Below are 12,285 nucleotides of genomic sequence, written 5' to 3' on the forward strand. Positions count from 1 at the left end.
TCTAGTAATTATGTTGATTTAAAATTTTGTATGGTGGAAGCACTAAGCAGAATTTCGACCATGTTTGAAACTTTCATGTCTTGTACTTAATTATTGTACAAATTAATTTAATCTATTTTTATAACTTTATAGAACTTTTATTTATGTATAATGTTCGCATAAACAGTTCAACGTCGATTCGATTTGACACAAATGAGCAGTTGGTTTCGATTTTACATGATATTTATTTTGTATTTTGTATTTTTATACGATTTTTGCTTCAAACCGAATCGAACCCAACCGTCAACACTACTAAAAAACAAAATTAGAAATTGGAAAGATATTAATTTTACCCTTTATTATGTTTTATTATAGGCCCCATGATGAGGAGGTTTCCATGTGCATGCACATGGCTGCCAATTCCATTCCAAACACCAATTCTTTAAATCAATATGAAATCAATGAATCAAAATTAAAGATTTAACCTCCAATTTCCTTATATATATATATATATAAACAATATATATAATTGGGAAAGTTTCTCAACACTCTGTACTCTGGTCACATTCTTCTCTAATCAACACTACAGCAATCATGTTGACACCCACGATGGCGACGGCCACCTCCGCCATTTTTGTTCTGCTTTCAGGTTTGTGTTTTCTCGTTTTCAATTCCGATAATTTAATGGGGCGGTGGCTACCAATTCTGGGGTTGTTGGCGGTGGCCGTAGTGGTATTGATGGCGGCCAGAGCCACGATGGTGGCGTGGATTACGGTGTTGGTGCTATTGGCGTTCGCCGGGAACCGACGGCGAGTTCTGGTCAAAGATGGGAGAAAGATCACCGCCGATGTAGCCATGTACTTGGCCTCCGTAATCGTTAAAGAAAGAGGTCTTCTTGCTGTTGCTTTCGCCGCCCTCTTCAGCTTCCTCGCCGTCCTTCGTTCCACGGAGATCGATCTTCTTTCTTCTTTCTCCGCTTAATCAAATATATATATATATATATAATTCTGATTTTATTAACCTTTTCTTTTCTTTCCTTTTGTAACGGTAAATTTTTATAATTAGTTTAGGTTTCAAATACTTACTTTTACTGAAGTGAAGTTTTAACCTCCCACTCGAAAATCGATCCTCTATCACTTTTTTTTTATCTCGTATGTGGAGTCAAAAGTTAAATCTCTAATTTTAAAATTGTAGAATTTTTAAAAATAATAGCTTTTACAAAATATAGCAAATTATATTATAGTATTGATATTTAAAAAATTGATTAATTTTGTTACTACTAAAATACTCACCTTAATTCATGTGTAAATGATTTGGTAGCTACACTTTCAAAATATTCATTTTGATTACTCTCTTTTTAACTTTTGTTCGTTTTGAACTCAATGCTTTTAAAAGTGATTATATGGATCCTTTAAAAATGAAAAATGAAGCATTAAATTAAATTATCACTTTTAAATATGAATCAAAGTGGACCTTTTGAAATTATATAGACTAAAGTGAACAAAAGTTGAATGTATATTGATTGTACTTGACATTAGAAAAGTGAGATATATACGGTTTAAACCATCAATTTATTTTGTATTACCAACATATTCTCTATATATTACTAACATGGGCATAGCTCGTCTAGTATGGATTTGTGATATTAACATCGAGGTTTGAAACTTTACGTTTAGTTTTTCTGATATGGATATACATTTAGTTATGAAGTTTGCTTCTCGGAATTATTTCGTTTCTAAATTTTAAAGGTTTTGAGTATCTCTACATAGATTTTGATTTTGATGTCTACATTGTTATCATAGTATTAAACTTTTTCATTGATATTTACACATTTTTAAGAGTTCAACTTTAACATAATAGTTGAATCGATATTTTTATTATATTATATAAAACGGTAGATTAAGAAAAGCAACGAAATGAACCTTCAATCACTCAAAATTACTGTAATATTTCATACATTTCTAAAGGTAAATTTCATATCATCAAATTAATTTTGACTACCTAAAACATGTTCTAAAGCAATTTTGAAAATGTAAAAGTTTGAAGAATATGGAGAAAAGGGTATGAAAGAATATGGAAAAAAATAGTGTATGGAAGAATATGGAGGAAAAGGGTATGAAAGAATATGGAAAAGAGTGAAGTGTATGAAAGAAAGATTATTAACTATGTGAGAAAAGGGTAAAATGTTAATAATAAACATTGTCTGTTGGTTTGATTGAAAAGTGTTTCAAAATTGAAATGCCATTGAAAGAACACACAATGACTGCTTTTTTCTGCTGCGTAGTCTCTGTCAACTGCATGCAATTTCCTCACCTTAAAACTATGATTCAACTGTTCATTTTCCTACTAAGTGCCCTTTGATTAAACTTTAATAATGATGTATCATTATCAAATATTTGAAAGTACTTTCCCCAAGTCTTCTTTCTTAACCAACAATGCCCCATATAATGTGTTTATTGGGTTTACTTCTCTGAATTAAACTAATCCTTCTAAGTGCTTCACGTGCTCCCACTTTTGTATTGAATCAAATCTTGCAATTCCCTTGGCAGTGCCTTGGAGTTTGAGACAACACTGTTATTGCCGTGAAAGATAATGGATGAAAATGGGGGAAGAAAATTAGGTGATCTTGGAAGTCATTTGATTTCAGAGTCGTTGAAGATAAGATTGAATGGAGATCAGAAATGGGAGGAAGTGATTAGAGAGATAAAGAAGCAGATGGGATTGGCTGGTCCTCTGGTTTTGGTGAGTTTTCTGCAGTATAGTTTGCAGCTGATATCTATTATGTTCATTGGCCATCTTGGAGAACTTCAACTCTCTGGTGCTTCAATGGCTCTCTCTTTTGCTGGAGTCACTGGCTTTAGTCTCTTGGTATAAATACATTTTCTTTTCCCCTTTCTTTGATCTTCTCTGCTTCTTCTATTCTCCCATTGTTTTCTTTTGACGATTGAAGAAGATAAACATTATTTGGAAAATTGAAGTGTTTGTTTGTTTGTGCAGATGGGAATGGGCAGTGCATTAGAAACGTTATGTGGACAATCGTATGGAGGGAAACAATATGAAATGCTTGGGATTCATATGCAAAGAGCTATTGTTGTTCTGTCACTTATCTGTATTCCCATAGCTGTTTTATGGGCTTCCATTGAACAAATCTTGACCTTTCTTAAACAAGATCCTCTAATCTCAGAACAAGCTGGGATTTATGGGAAATGGCTAATTCCTAGCATTATCCCTTATGGTCTTCTTCAATGCCAACTTAGATTTTTACAAACCCAACATTTAACTTCTCCATTGTTGATTTCCTCTGCTGCTTCAAGTTTCATTCATCTTTTGGTTTGTTGGGTTTTGGTTTTTGAATTTGGGTTTGGGATTAAAGGAGCTGCTTTCTCTACTGCCATTACTTATTGGGTTAATGTCATCATTTTGGGTTTGTATATTAAGTTTTCTCCTCATTGTCAAAAGACTTGGACTGGATTTTCCATTCATGGGATCAACAATTTGTTTGCTTTCTTGGCTTTGGGTGTTCCTTCTTCTCTCATGATTTGGTGAGTCAACTCAACTCGACTTTGTCTTTTCTTCCGAGTGAGTTTCAAACAACTTTCGAATGTAAACAAAAATAGATTTACTTTTGTTAGCACTTTGAATATGCTTTTACTAAAAGCCCGGTTATGGGGTTTTGTCGTTTGGAATGAGTTGAGTTATGAAGTTTGAAGTTAATATGTTGATGTTAGGAAATCTATGTTTGAGGTGTAGAAGTTTTATGATAAATGTGCAAAAGAAGAAAGTTTTTCAATGGGCCAAACACCACCTTTAGTTACTTTTTAAACTTTAGGACGGATATATCTATTGAATTTCTATACGAGTAATATAATATCAAGTGCAATGCTTTGATGCATCTAATTCTAATCATATACATAAAAGAATTCAAAAATATTTTATAGAAGTAAAAAGTTCATCACTCGAAAATTATAATTTGACAATTGCGTGAAGATACGTGCAACTTAGGGTTCATCTAATACCATTTTAAAACATGGTTGATAGCTTGGAGTACTGGTCGTACGAGTTTTTAGTTTTCATGTCAGGGCTTCTTCCCAATCCTGAGTTGGAAACATCGATGATATCAATCAGGTTTGGGCTTTATTTCCCTTTCTAAACTTTGAAGCTTAGTACTTATTGATCCCTAGTTAAAGCATTTTGGGTGCAGCATGACCATCAGTGCATTGATCTTTAGAATTGCGTATGGTTTCGGGAGTGCTGTCAGGTAAAATTTGTTTCAATTTATTTCTAAATTTCAAGATCTATACATTTAGCTTTGTTTTTCAAAACAATAATGTTATTATATATACACATATATACTAACTTATAATTTTGCTATTTTATTGTGAAAATGAAGCACAAGAGTATCAAATGAGTTAGGGGCAGGGAAGGCTATGGCAGCTAAATTAGCAGTGAAAGTAGTGATGGTTTTGGGTTTAGTACAAGGAATTGCTTTAGGAGTTTTGTTGATTTCACTTGGAAACAAATGGGGTTTTGTCTTCACAAACGAACCACAACTTATTCAATATTTGAGTTCAATAATGCCAATCCTCGCCATTTCCAACTTCATAGACGCCATCCAAGGCACCCTTTCAGGTACATACACACACACATATATATTGTTATCTTAAAATCTTTTAAATAAGTTTTTCACACGTATTTACTTGATTTTGTTTAAAATAACAACAAGTTAGCTAAGTTCAACAGTGTGTAAGCGTAATAAATATGTTGTATGGGTCGTCGTCGTGGTTTTAGGGACCGCAAGAGGATGTGGATGGCAGAAGACTGCGGCATGGGTGAGTTTTGGAGCGTATTATTTAGTTGGGTTACCTTGTGCCGTAACCTTCACTTTTGTGCTTCATTTTGGAGGAAAGGTATTACTAATTCTAATCCATTCATTATATTTATAACTGATGACGGTTAAAATACCATTTTGATTTGTACACTTTTAATTTAAAGTTTGTCCAAATGTTATAACTCAGTGAAATATTATTGTAGGGATTATGGATAGGAATCACATGTGGAAGCTTTCTACAAACCATACTGCTTTTACTCATTACTTTTACCACAAATTGGGAGGAGCAGGTGATTGCTATTGATTTTGCATTCACATCTCTTCTATATATTATTGTTCACATTTGAAAAGAATTGAATTTGGGGCATCTACTTGTTATCTATCAGGCAATCAAAGCAAAGCAAAGAATGATGTATACTACTTCAAGTCTCCCTACAATGATCACAACTCCCCTTTTAGAGTAAATTGAACCAAATCATACTAATATTAATAATCTTGTTCGGGTAATCACCCACATGTTTACGTAGGGGCTAGCAGAGGTATGTGTCCTCCTTATATGATCTGTTTTTGTATTTTAATATTAATTTTGAGTGTTAGATTACTATATGTATTAAATAGTGTTGTATTTTAAACATAATATGATTGTAATGTAGTGGTTGTGTCTCAACTCTTACGACCATTAGGTTGTGTCAGTCGTGTGTTTTGCAAATTTCAATATTTGAATATTTTTAGTGTGTTTATTATATAGTGCCCTCTATGCTTGTAATTCGTGTGGTGAAAAAAAAATATATTGGAAAAGAACTTAATAGAGGGGTTATTTTTCTTTGTTTATATATATATATAGTTGAACAATTGATACACTTGTGAAATTTATAAATTAATAAATAAATTATCAAAAATAACAAATTTGACAAAATATTTACAATGTTGAGGAAAATTTTATATATTCTATCAATAACAAACCTTTGATTAGCCGAAATCTAACTCATTATTGTAAATAACTTTTGAAAAACTTACCTTTTTAGTCTCATCGAACCTTTTAGAATATTTACCTTTTGATAGTCGTCTCTATAGCTGTCTATCGGCACCGTTAATAGAAAACATATCGATGACTATCAATGTTTATTCTTAATAGAATCAGAAAATTTTGCTATATTATATAAATATTTTGTCAATTTCACTATTTCTTTAGTAAAAAATGTATTTTTAAAAACTTATCAAATGTGTCTTTTGAAAATTTATGGCCAAAAAAATGCATTACTTTTCAAAACTTATACCAAAAAGGAAGTTATATTATATATAGAGAGAGAGTGAGGCCCCATAATGAGGAGGTTTCCATGTGCATGCACATGCCTGCCAATTCCATTCCGAACACCAATTCTTTAAATCAATCAATCAAAATTGAAGATTTAACCTCCAATTTCCTTATATATATATATATATAAACAATATATATAATTGGGAAAGTTTCTCAACACTCTGTACTCTGTTCACATTCTTCTCTAATCAACACTACAACAATCATGTTGACACCCACGACGGCGACGGCCACCTCCGCCATTTTTGTTCTGCTTTCAGGTTTGTGTTTTCTCGTTTTCAATTCCGATAATTTAATGGGGCGGTGGCTACCAATTCTGGGGTTGTTGGCGGTGGCCGTAGTGGCGTTGATGGCGGCCAGAGCCACGATGGTGGCGTGGATCACGGTGTTGGTGCTATTGGCATTCGCTGGAAACCGACGGCGAGTTCTGGTCAAAGATGGGAGAAAGATCACCGCCGATGTAGCCATGTACTTGGCCTCCGTAATCGTTAAAGAAAGAGGTCTTCTTGCTGTTGCTTTCGCCGCCCTCTTCAGCTTCCTCGCTGTCCTTCGTTCCACGGAGATCTATCTTCTTTCTTCTTTCTCCGCTTAACTTCTTCTTTTCTTTCCTTTTCCTTTTCCGGAGAGATGAAATTTGGGTGAATTTTACCGGTTTTGTAACGGTAAAAATTTATAATTAGGTTTTGGTTTCAAAACACTTACTTTAAAGTTTTAACATCAACACTCAATCCATTTTCTATATGTAGTCTAAAAAGTTAAACCTCTAACTCTTACATTAATTATAATGTAAAGTTTGTATCGTAGTTGTACTAAACAAAATATATATTATTTTCGTAATTTTGATTCATCACTTATTACTATTAAAATACTCATCTCAATCCAATGTTATTACTCTCTTTTTAACTTTGATTCGTTTTGAATTCAATACTTTTAAAAGTGACTTATATTGACCTTTTTCACTAAATTAAATTACCACTTTTCGATATAGATCAAAGTGGACATTTTGTAAGTATAGAGACCAAAGTAAATAAATGTTGAAAGTATATTGATTGACGGTAGAAAAGTGAGACTATGATTTAACTCATAAATTTATTTTGTATTTTCAATGTATTTATATATTACTAACATGGGCATCTCTTCTAGCATAAATTTGTGATATTAACATCGAGGTTTGAAACTATAAGCTTAGTTTTTTTTTTTTTTTTTTGGTATGGATATACATTTAGTTACGAAGTTTGCTTCTTGTAGTAATTTAGTTTATAAATTTTAAAGGTTTTGATTATCTCTATAGAAATTAATTATGACTTTGATGTTTACATTCTTATCATATTATTAAACTTTCATTGATATTTCCACATTTTCAAGAGTTCAACGTTTAACATAATAGTTGAACCGACGTTTTTATTATATTATGTAAAACCATCCACTAAAAAAAGCAACAAAATGTTATAAATATAAATATAATCTAAACATTTTCACTAGACTAATATGTAATTTAATAAATGAATACACAAAGTCAAAGTGAGTTTAACTCAACGATAATTGACATGTATTATTTTATTTTGAGATCGTAGGTTAGATCTCTCATCTTCTAATTAATTTTCTAAAAACTTGGATAAACACTAATTATTGTCTCGAATGTCAACGATCCAATCCTCACCTTTACATTGATTTCAACTTGCAATACAACATACATGTAATTTAGTTTTCAATTTACGTACACTAAACAAACATGATATTTAGTACGTTTTTTTTAGTGATTTTAAAATTGTTAAAATTTTTATGATTATTTGGAGGATTTATAACATGTTCTAAAGCAAAATTTTGAAAATGTAAAAGTGATATTAACAATTTCATAGTTCCACCCATGGTTGCCTTGAATGTTTAGTGAGGAATATCTTTGCCTCCACATATCACAAGAAAAAAACAATCATATTAATAAGATAATACCATTAATGAACAACAACACAAACACAAAGGACTGTAAACCTGAACCACTCATCTTCAACCTATAACCACTTATGGAAAAAGCATTCAAAATTTGAAAATTTTCAAATACCATGAAGATTCAAACATCCAAAGCAAAAGTTGATGATCTACTACCCAAAACAGAGTCTAAAAATAGCTAAGTATGAATGAGTATGGAAAATAGATAGAAAAAGGAAAAAGAAACAGAAAAAAGTAATTGGATTAGTCAACAAAACCCACTTAATTGGTCAAACACATCTTCCTAATCAAGTTTGTTCGCATGAATTAACAATAATTAAACCCCAAAAAGGAAGAAAAAGTCAAGCTTTTTTATGATATTTGGACCAATCTGGACTGAAAGACCAAATATATATAAAAAAGATTGACTCTGAATTCGAAAAGGGGTCAGCAGTATCTGAACTCTGAAAGGCTATGAATGAATTAGATGTTGAACAGAATGATGGGTTTTGGAATGGGGAATTGGCAAATGATTAAATTTTGTATTCCCCATAAAAGCTTAGCCTTTAGTTTAAAGGAAGCTGCTTTAATTGAAGTGAATGAAACACACGAACGGGAAAGAGTTTTAGAGTTTTAGAAAGTGGGGGAAATGAAAGGGAAGTAATAGTCCAGGCAATTCCATATACAATGGCTTTGTCTCCACGTTGAAAAGGATCGGTTTCCATGTGCCTTTCATTAGTTTACGGCTCCCACAGTCTTTATTACTTTATTATTCATTCATAAACCCTTCTTCTTTTCTCTCTTTCTCATACCCTTTTCTTTACTCAACACACTCCTTCTCAGTCCTTTCCATCATTCTGTTTGTAGATCCACACCTATATCTTCCTTAATCACCATTGATTTTACTAGAAAAGCCATCAACCCCATTTCAGTTTTTGCTCCATTTTCTTTTATTCTAAGCTTTTTGGTTCTTAACTCTTGTGGGGTTTGCAATTGTTTCATCTTCTTCCCCTTTTGGGGATTTTTCTTCTTTCCCCATCAATTTTTTAAGATATCCCTCTTTAGCTTTCTGGGTTTTGAAGAATATGAGGGACGTTTCTCTCTTCCCTCCACATCGAGATTTTGGTCATTCAACTTTTCGATTGATTTCTGGGTCGGTTTTTGAGGTGTTTTTGTAGGCAGTACAGCGTACAATTGGAGCTCTTAATCATGTATTCTATTGAGCTTATCTACTTGTTGATTACTTCACATTTTAGATGGTAATTGCAATTGCTAGACTTTTTTCATTGATTAAAATGGTTTGTTCTTTTCTAGAAACATGGAAGCTGGGAGTAGATTTTACTCTGCTACAGATGAGTTCAGATTGGAAGCCAAATGGTTGGTTGATCCCAAACATCTATTTGTTGGACCTAGAATTGGAGAGGGAGCCCATGCCAAAGTTTACGAGGGCAAGTATGAACTCTTTGAAGATCTCTCTGTTCTAGCACTGCTAATTTTGCTTGGATCTTTTTCTTTTTATTGAGCTACTTGAGAGAAAAGGAATATATTTGTTTGGGAGCTCTCTTATATTTCGAGATCTAGAAATTGTTTTCGTATTTCATGAGAAACTCTACAGTATTTGAATAAAATGTGACTCTGTTGTTTTAGGATTTGTTGCAAGAATTTCTACTCAGATTCTACATTTTCCTTATCTGTATGCGTTCTTGCTGTTGATTCAGTCATTTGTATTTGAATTCTCGGAATTCTGTACGGATCAAAGTACAGCCTAGCAGTTTGCTGTGCTTCCATGATATTTGGTCGTCAGTTTGCTTCAAGTTTCTGGGATAATTATATTGAGTTTTGCTTTGCTTAGTTATATCATTCTATGTTTCATTGATTGTTCAGATATAAGAACCAGACTGTTGCTATCAAAATTGTTCATAAAGGGGAAACAGTTGATGAGGTTGCAAAGAAAGAGGCTCGGTTTGCTCGTGAGGTTGCAATGTTGTCCAGAGTACAACATAAAAATCTTGTCAAGGTTTGGTTTGACTCCACACTCCATCTGATCTACTGAAAATTTCTTCCATACCTACATCACACCTGTATTATTTTACAAACAAACGGTGATCATTTAGCTTTTGAAGTTGCCATGAGTGATTTACCTTTAATTAGATTGAATCCTTGTGTATCAACAGTTTATTGGTGCCTGCAAGGAGCCTGTAATGGTGATAGTAACCGAACTTTTATTAGGAGGGACCTTACGAAAGTACCTGCTCAACATGCGCCCACGGTGCTTGGACACACGTGTGGCAGTTGGTTTTGCACTTGATATTGCTCGTGCTATGGAATGCCTTCACTCACATGGCATCATACACCGTGATTTGAAGCCTGGTAGTCTTTCTGATCCCACCTCATTAACCTAATAGTTCTTTGCCACTTCAAATGCTCCGTTAGCCAACTTTTTCTATGAATTAGTGCATTGTAAGAATTGGGGTAGAACTTCAAGTAATTGTTGAATGATCTAGTTATTTTCTCAATTTCAATTAGTTAGAGATCGAGTTGCTTTTAGGGAGAAATTTGAACTTGGTTAAGCATTTGGACATTCATTGGTTGTAGGTCCGTTGTTGACAATATGTTTCATTGGTATTCAAGAGTTCATAGGCTGAAAAATTCAACTTGCTTGCTTGAGGTTGTTAAAAAACTGAAAGATTCATCGGTTAGAAGTAAAAAGAAATAGTTAGAAAAGGTTCTTAGTCGCTGCTTTGATAGGAGGCATGAAAGGAATACTAAGGCCTCTATTATTTCTTTTATCATCCATTGATTCTCATAAAAGTATTGCATTGGCAACTTATGTATTTTGCCTAACATTTGTTATTCAATGTATTGGCAGAGAACCTTCTGTTGACAGCAGACCACAAAACAGTTAAATTAGCTGATTTTGGTTTGGCAAGAGAAGAGTCGTTGACGGAGATGATGACTGCAGAGACAGGAACCTACCGTTGGATGGCTCCAGAGGTGCTTGTTTTAGGAAATATAGTTTGGTTGCATGCATTCTGGTTGCTACTTGAGAAAAATATTTCAAAGTAGCTTAATTGCATTGTCATATGATGTCAGTTGTACAGCACTGTTACCCTAAGGCAAGGGGAGAAGAAACACTACAACCATAAAGTGGATGCCTATAGCTTTGCTATTGTGTTATGGGAACTGCTGCACAACAAGTTGCCATTTGAAGGCATGTCAAATCTTCAAGCAGCATATGCAGCTGCTTTTAAGGTAATCAGATTCTTCATTTCCACTCTTTTTAACCATCTCATCTCTCTGATTGATGGAATTTTGGTTTATGATCGATGCTTCTTTGATGTTTCAGAATGTAAGGCCTAGCGCAGAGAATCTTCCCGAGGAACTGGCTATCATTCTAACATCATGCTGGCAAGAGGATGCAAATGCTCGTCCAAATTTCTCCCAAATTATCCAAATGTTACTTAATTACCTTTATACTATTTCACCCCCTGAACCGGTGATTCCTTCCCGAATTTTCACTTCTGAGAACACGGTTTTTCCTCCTGAATCTCCTGGAACAAGCTCGCTGATGGCAGTCCGTGACGATTCAGGGGACACTCCCAAAGCTAAAATGGAAAATAATCCCAGAGGTTGTTTCTTCTGCTCCAATGACTGTTACTAAGCTCTAGAATGGTGGAAGAAAAAGCAATAACAGCAGGTGAAGGAAAAAGCTTAATGAGCTATTTCCCTATTTTAAGTGCAAAGTAGGCAGAAAAATAACATGTTTTGTATGTAAGTAATGCTTTCATTTCTTCTCCACCATGTATCAATGTGTAGGTGGTTTTAGTTATGTAGTAACACAGCCTAAGCCTTACATCATCATGGTAGAATGGAAGATCATCCTGACGCTTGGTTGTAAGATCTTGAAGATTCAACTTCAAAACATTGCTACCAGTTAAGGATCAATAATTCCCTCTTGGCAAATTAATGCAACTCCAATGTCTACTTATATTTATATGTAAGATTTTTCCTTTTTATTTATACTTCCAATATCATGATCCAATAAAATTTGTATAAGAATTCTTTTGCAAATCTATGACATTGTGTATATTTGAATAAGCATAACAGATTCTTGTTTCCTGTTTTGATCGTTAAATTTAAGATTGAGAGCAAGCACATTTCATGTTCTCCGATTCAGTGCTTTATGCCTTCAACTGACCAGATTATGTGCATAAATGATACTGCCATTGAAGAT

General features: G+C 33.5%; 2 protein-coding genes across 3 annotated transcripts; both read left to right on the forward strand.

Annotated features, from left to right (window-relative positions):
* The first annotated feature begins 463 nt into the window (after window positions 1-463).
* LOC101222547 (protein DETOXIFICATION 16) lies at window positions 464-5,640 on the forward strand. Its single transcript, XM_011655847.2, has 9 exons — window positions 464-628; window positions 2,529-2,847; window positions 2,977-3,521; window positions 4,018-4,104; window positions 4,181-4,237; window positions 4,370-4,608; window positions 4,768-4,886; window positions 5,011-5,097; window positions 5,194-5,640. The coding sequence occupies exons 2-9, from the start codon at window positions 2,572-2,574 to the stop codon at window positions 5,269-5,271; spliced, it is 1,488 nt and encodes a 495-aa protein (XP_011654149.1). The 5' UTR covers window positions 464-628; window positions 2,529-2,571; the 3' UTR covers window positions 5,272-5,640.
* A 2,978-nt stretch (window positions 5,641-8,618) lies between these two features.
* On the forward strand, window positions 8,619-12,161 carry LOC101223021 (serine/threonine-protein kinase STY13). Of its 2 annotated transcripts, XM_031882090.1 has the most exons (8): window positions 8,619-9,262; window positions 9,366-9,503; window positions 9,936-10,068; window positions 10,226-10,421; window positions 10,921-11,045; window positions 11,145-11,303; window positions 11,398-11,748; window positions 11,868-12,161. In XM_031882090.1, exons 2-7 carry the CDS (start codon window positions 9,370-9,372, stop codon window positions 11,710-11,712), a joined length of 1,062 nt encoding a protein of 353 aa, XP_031737950.1. In that variant the 5' UTR covers window positions 8,619-9,262; window positions 9,366-9,369; the 3' UTR covers window positions 11,713-11,748; window positions 11,868-12,161. The 2 variants fall into 2 exon arrangements, with proteins under 2 accessions (XP_031737950.1, XP_011654301.1); XM_011655999.2 differs by having other exon boundaries at window positions 8,632-9,262; window positions 11,398-12,152.
* The last annotated feature ends 124 nt before the right edge of the window (window positions 12,162-12,285 follow it).

The sequence above is a fragment of the Cucumis sativus genome, chromosome 1 (genome assembly GCF_000004075.3).
Source record: "Cucumis sativus cultivar 9930 chromosome 1, Cucumber_9930_V3, whole genome shotgun sequence".
Lineage (NCBI taxonomy): Eukaryota > Viridiplantae > Streptophyta > Magnoliopsida > Cucurbitales > Cucurbitaceae > Cucumis > Cucumis sativus.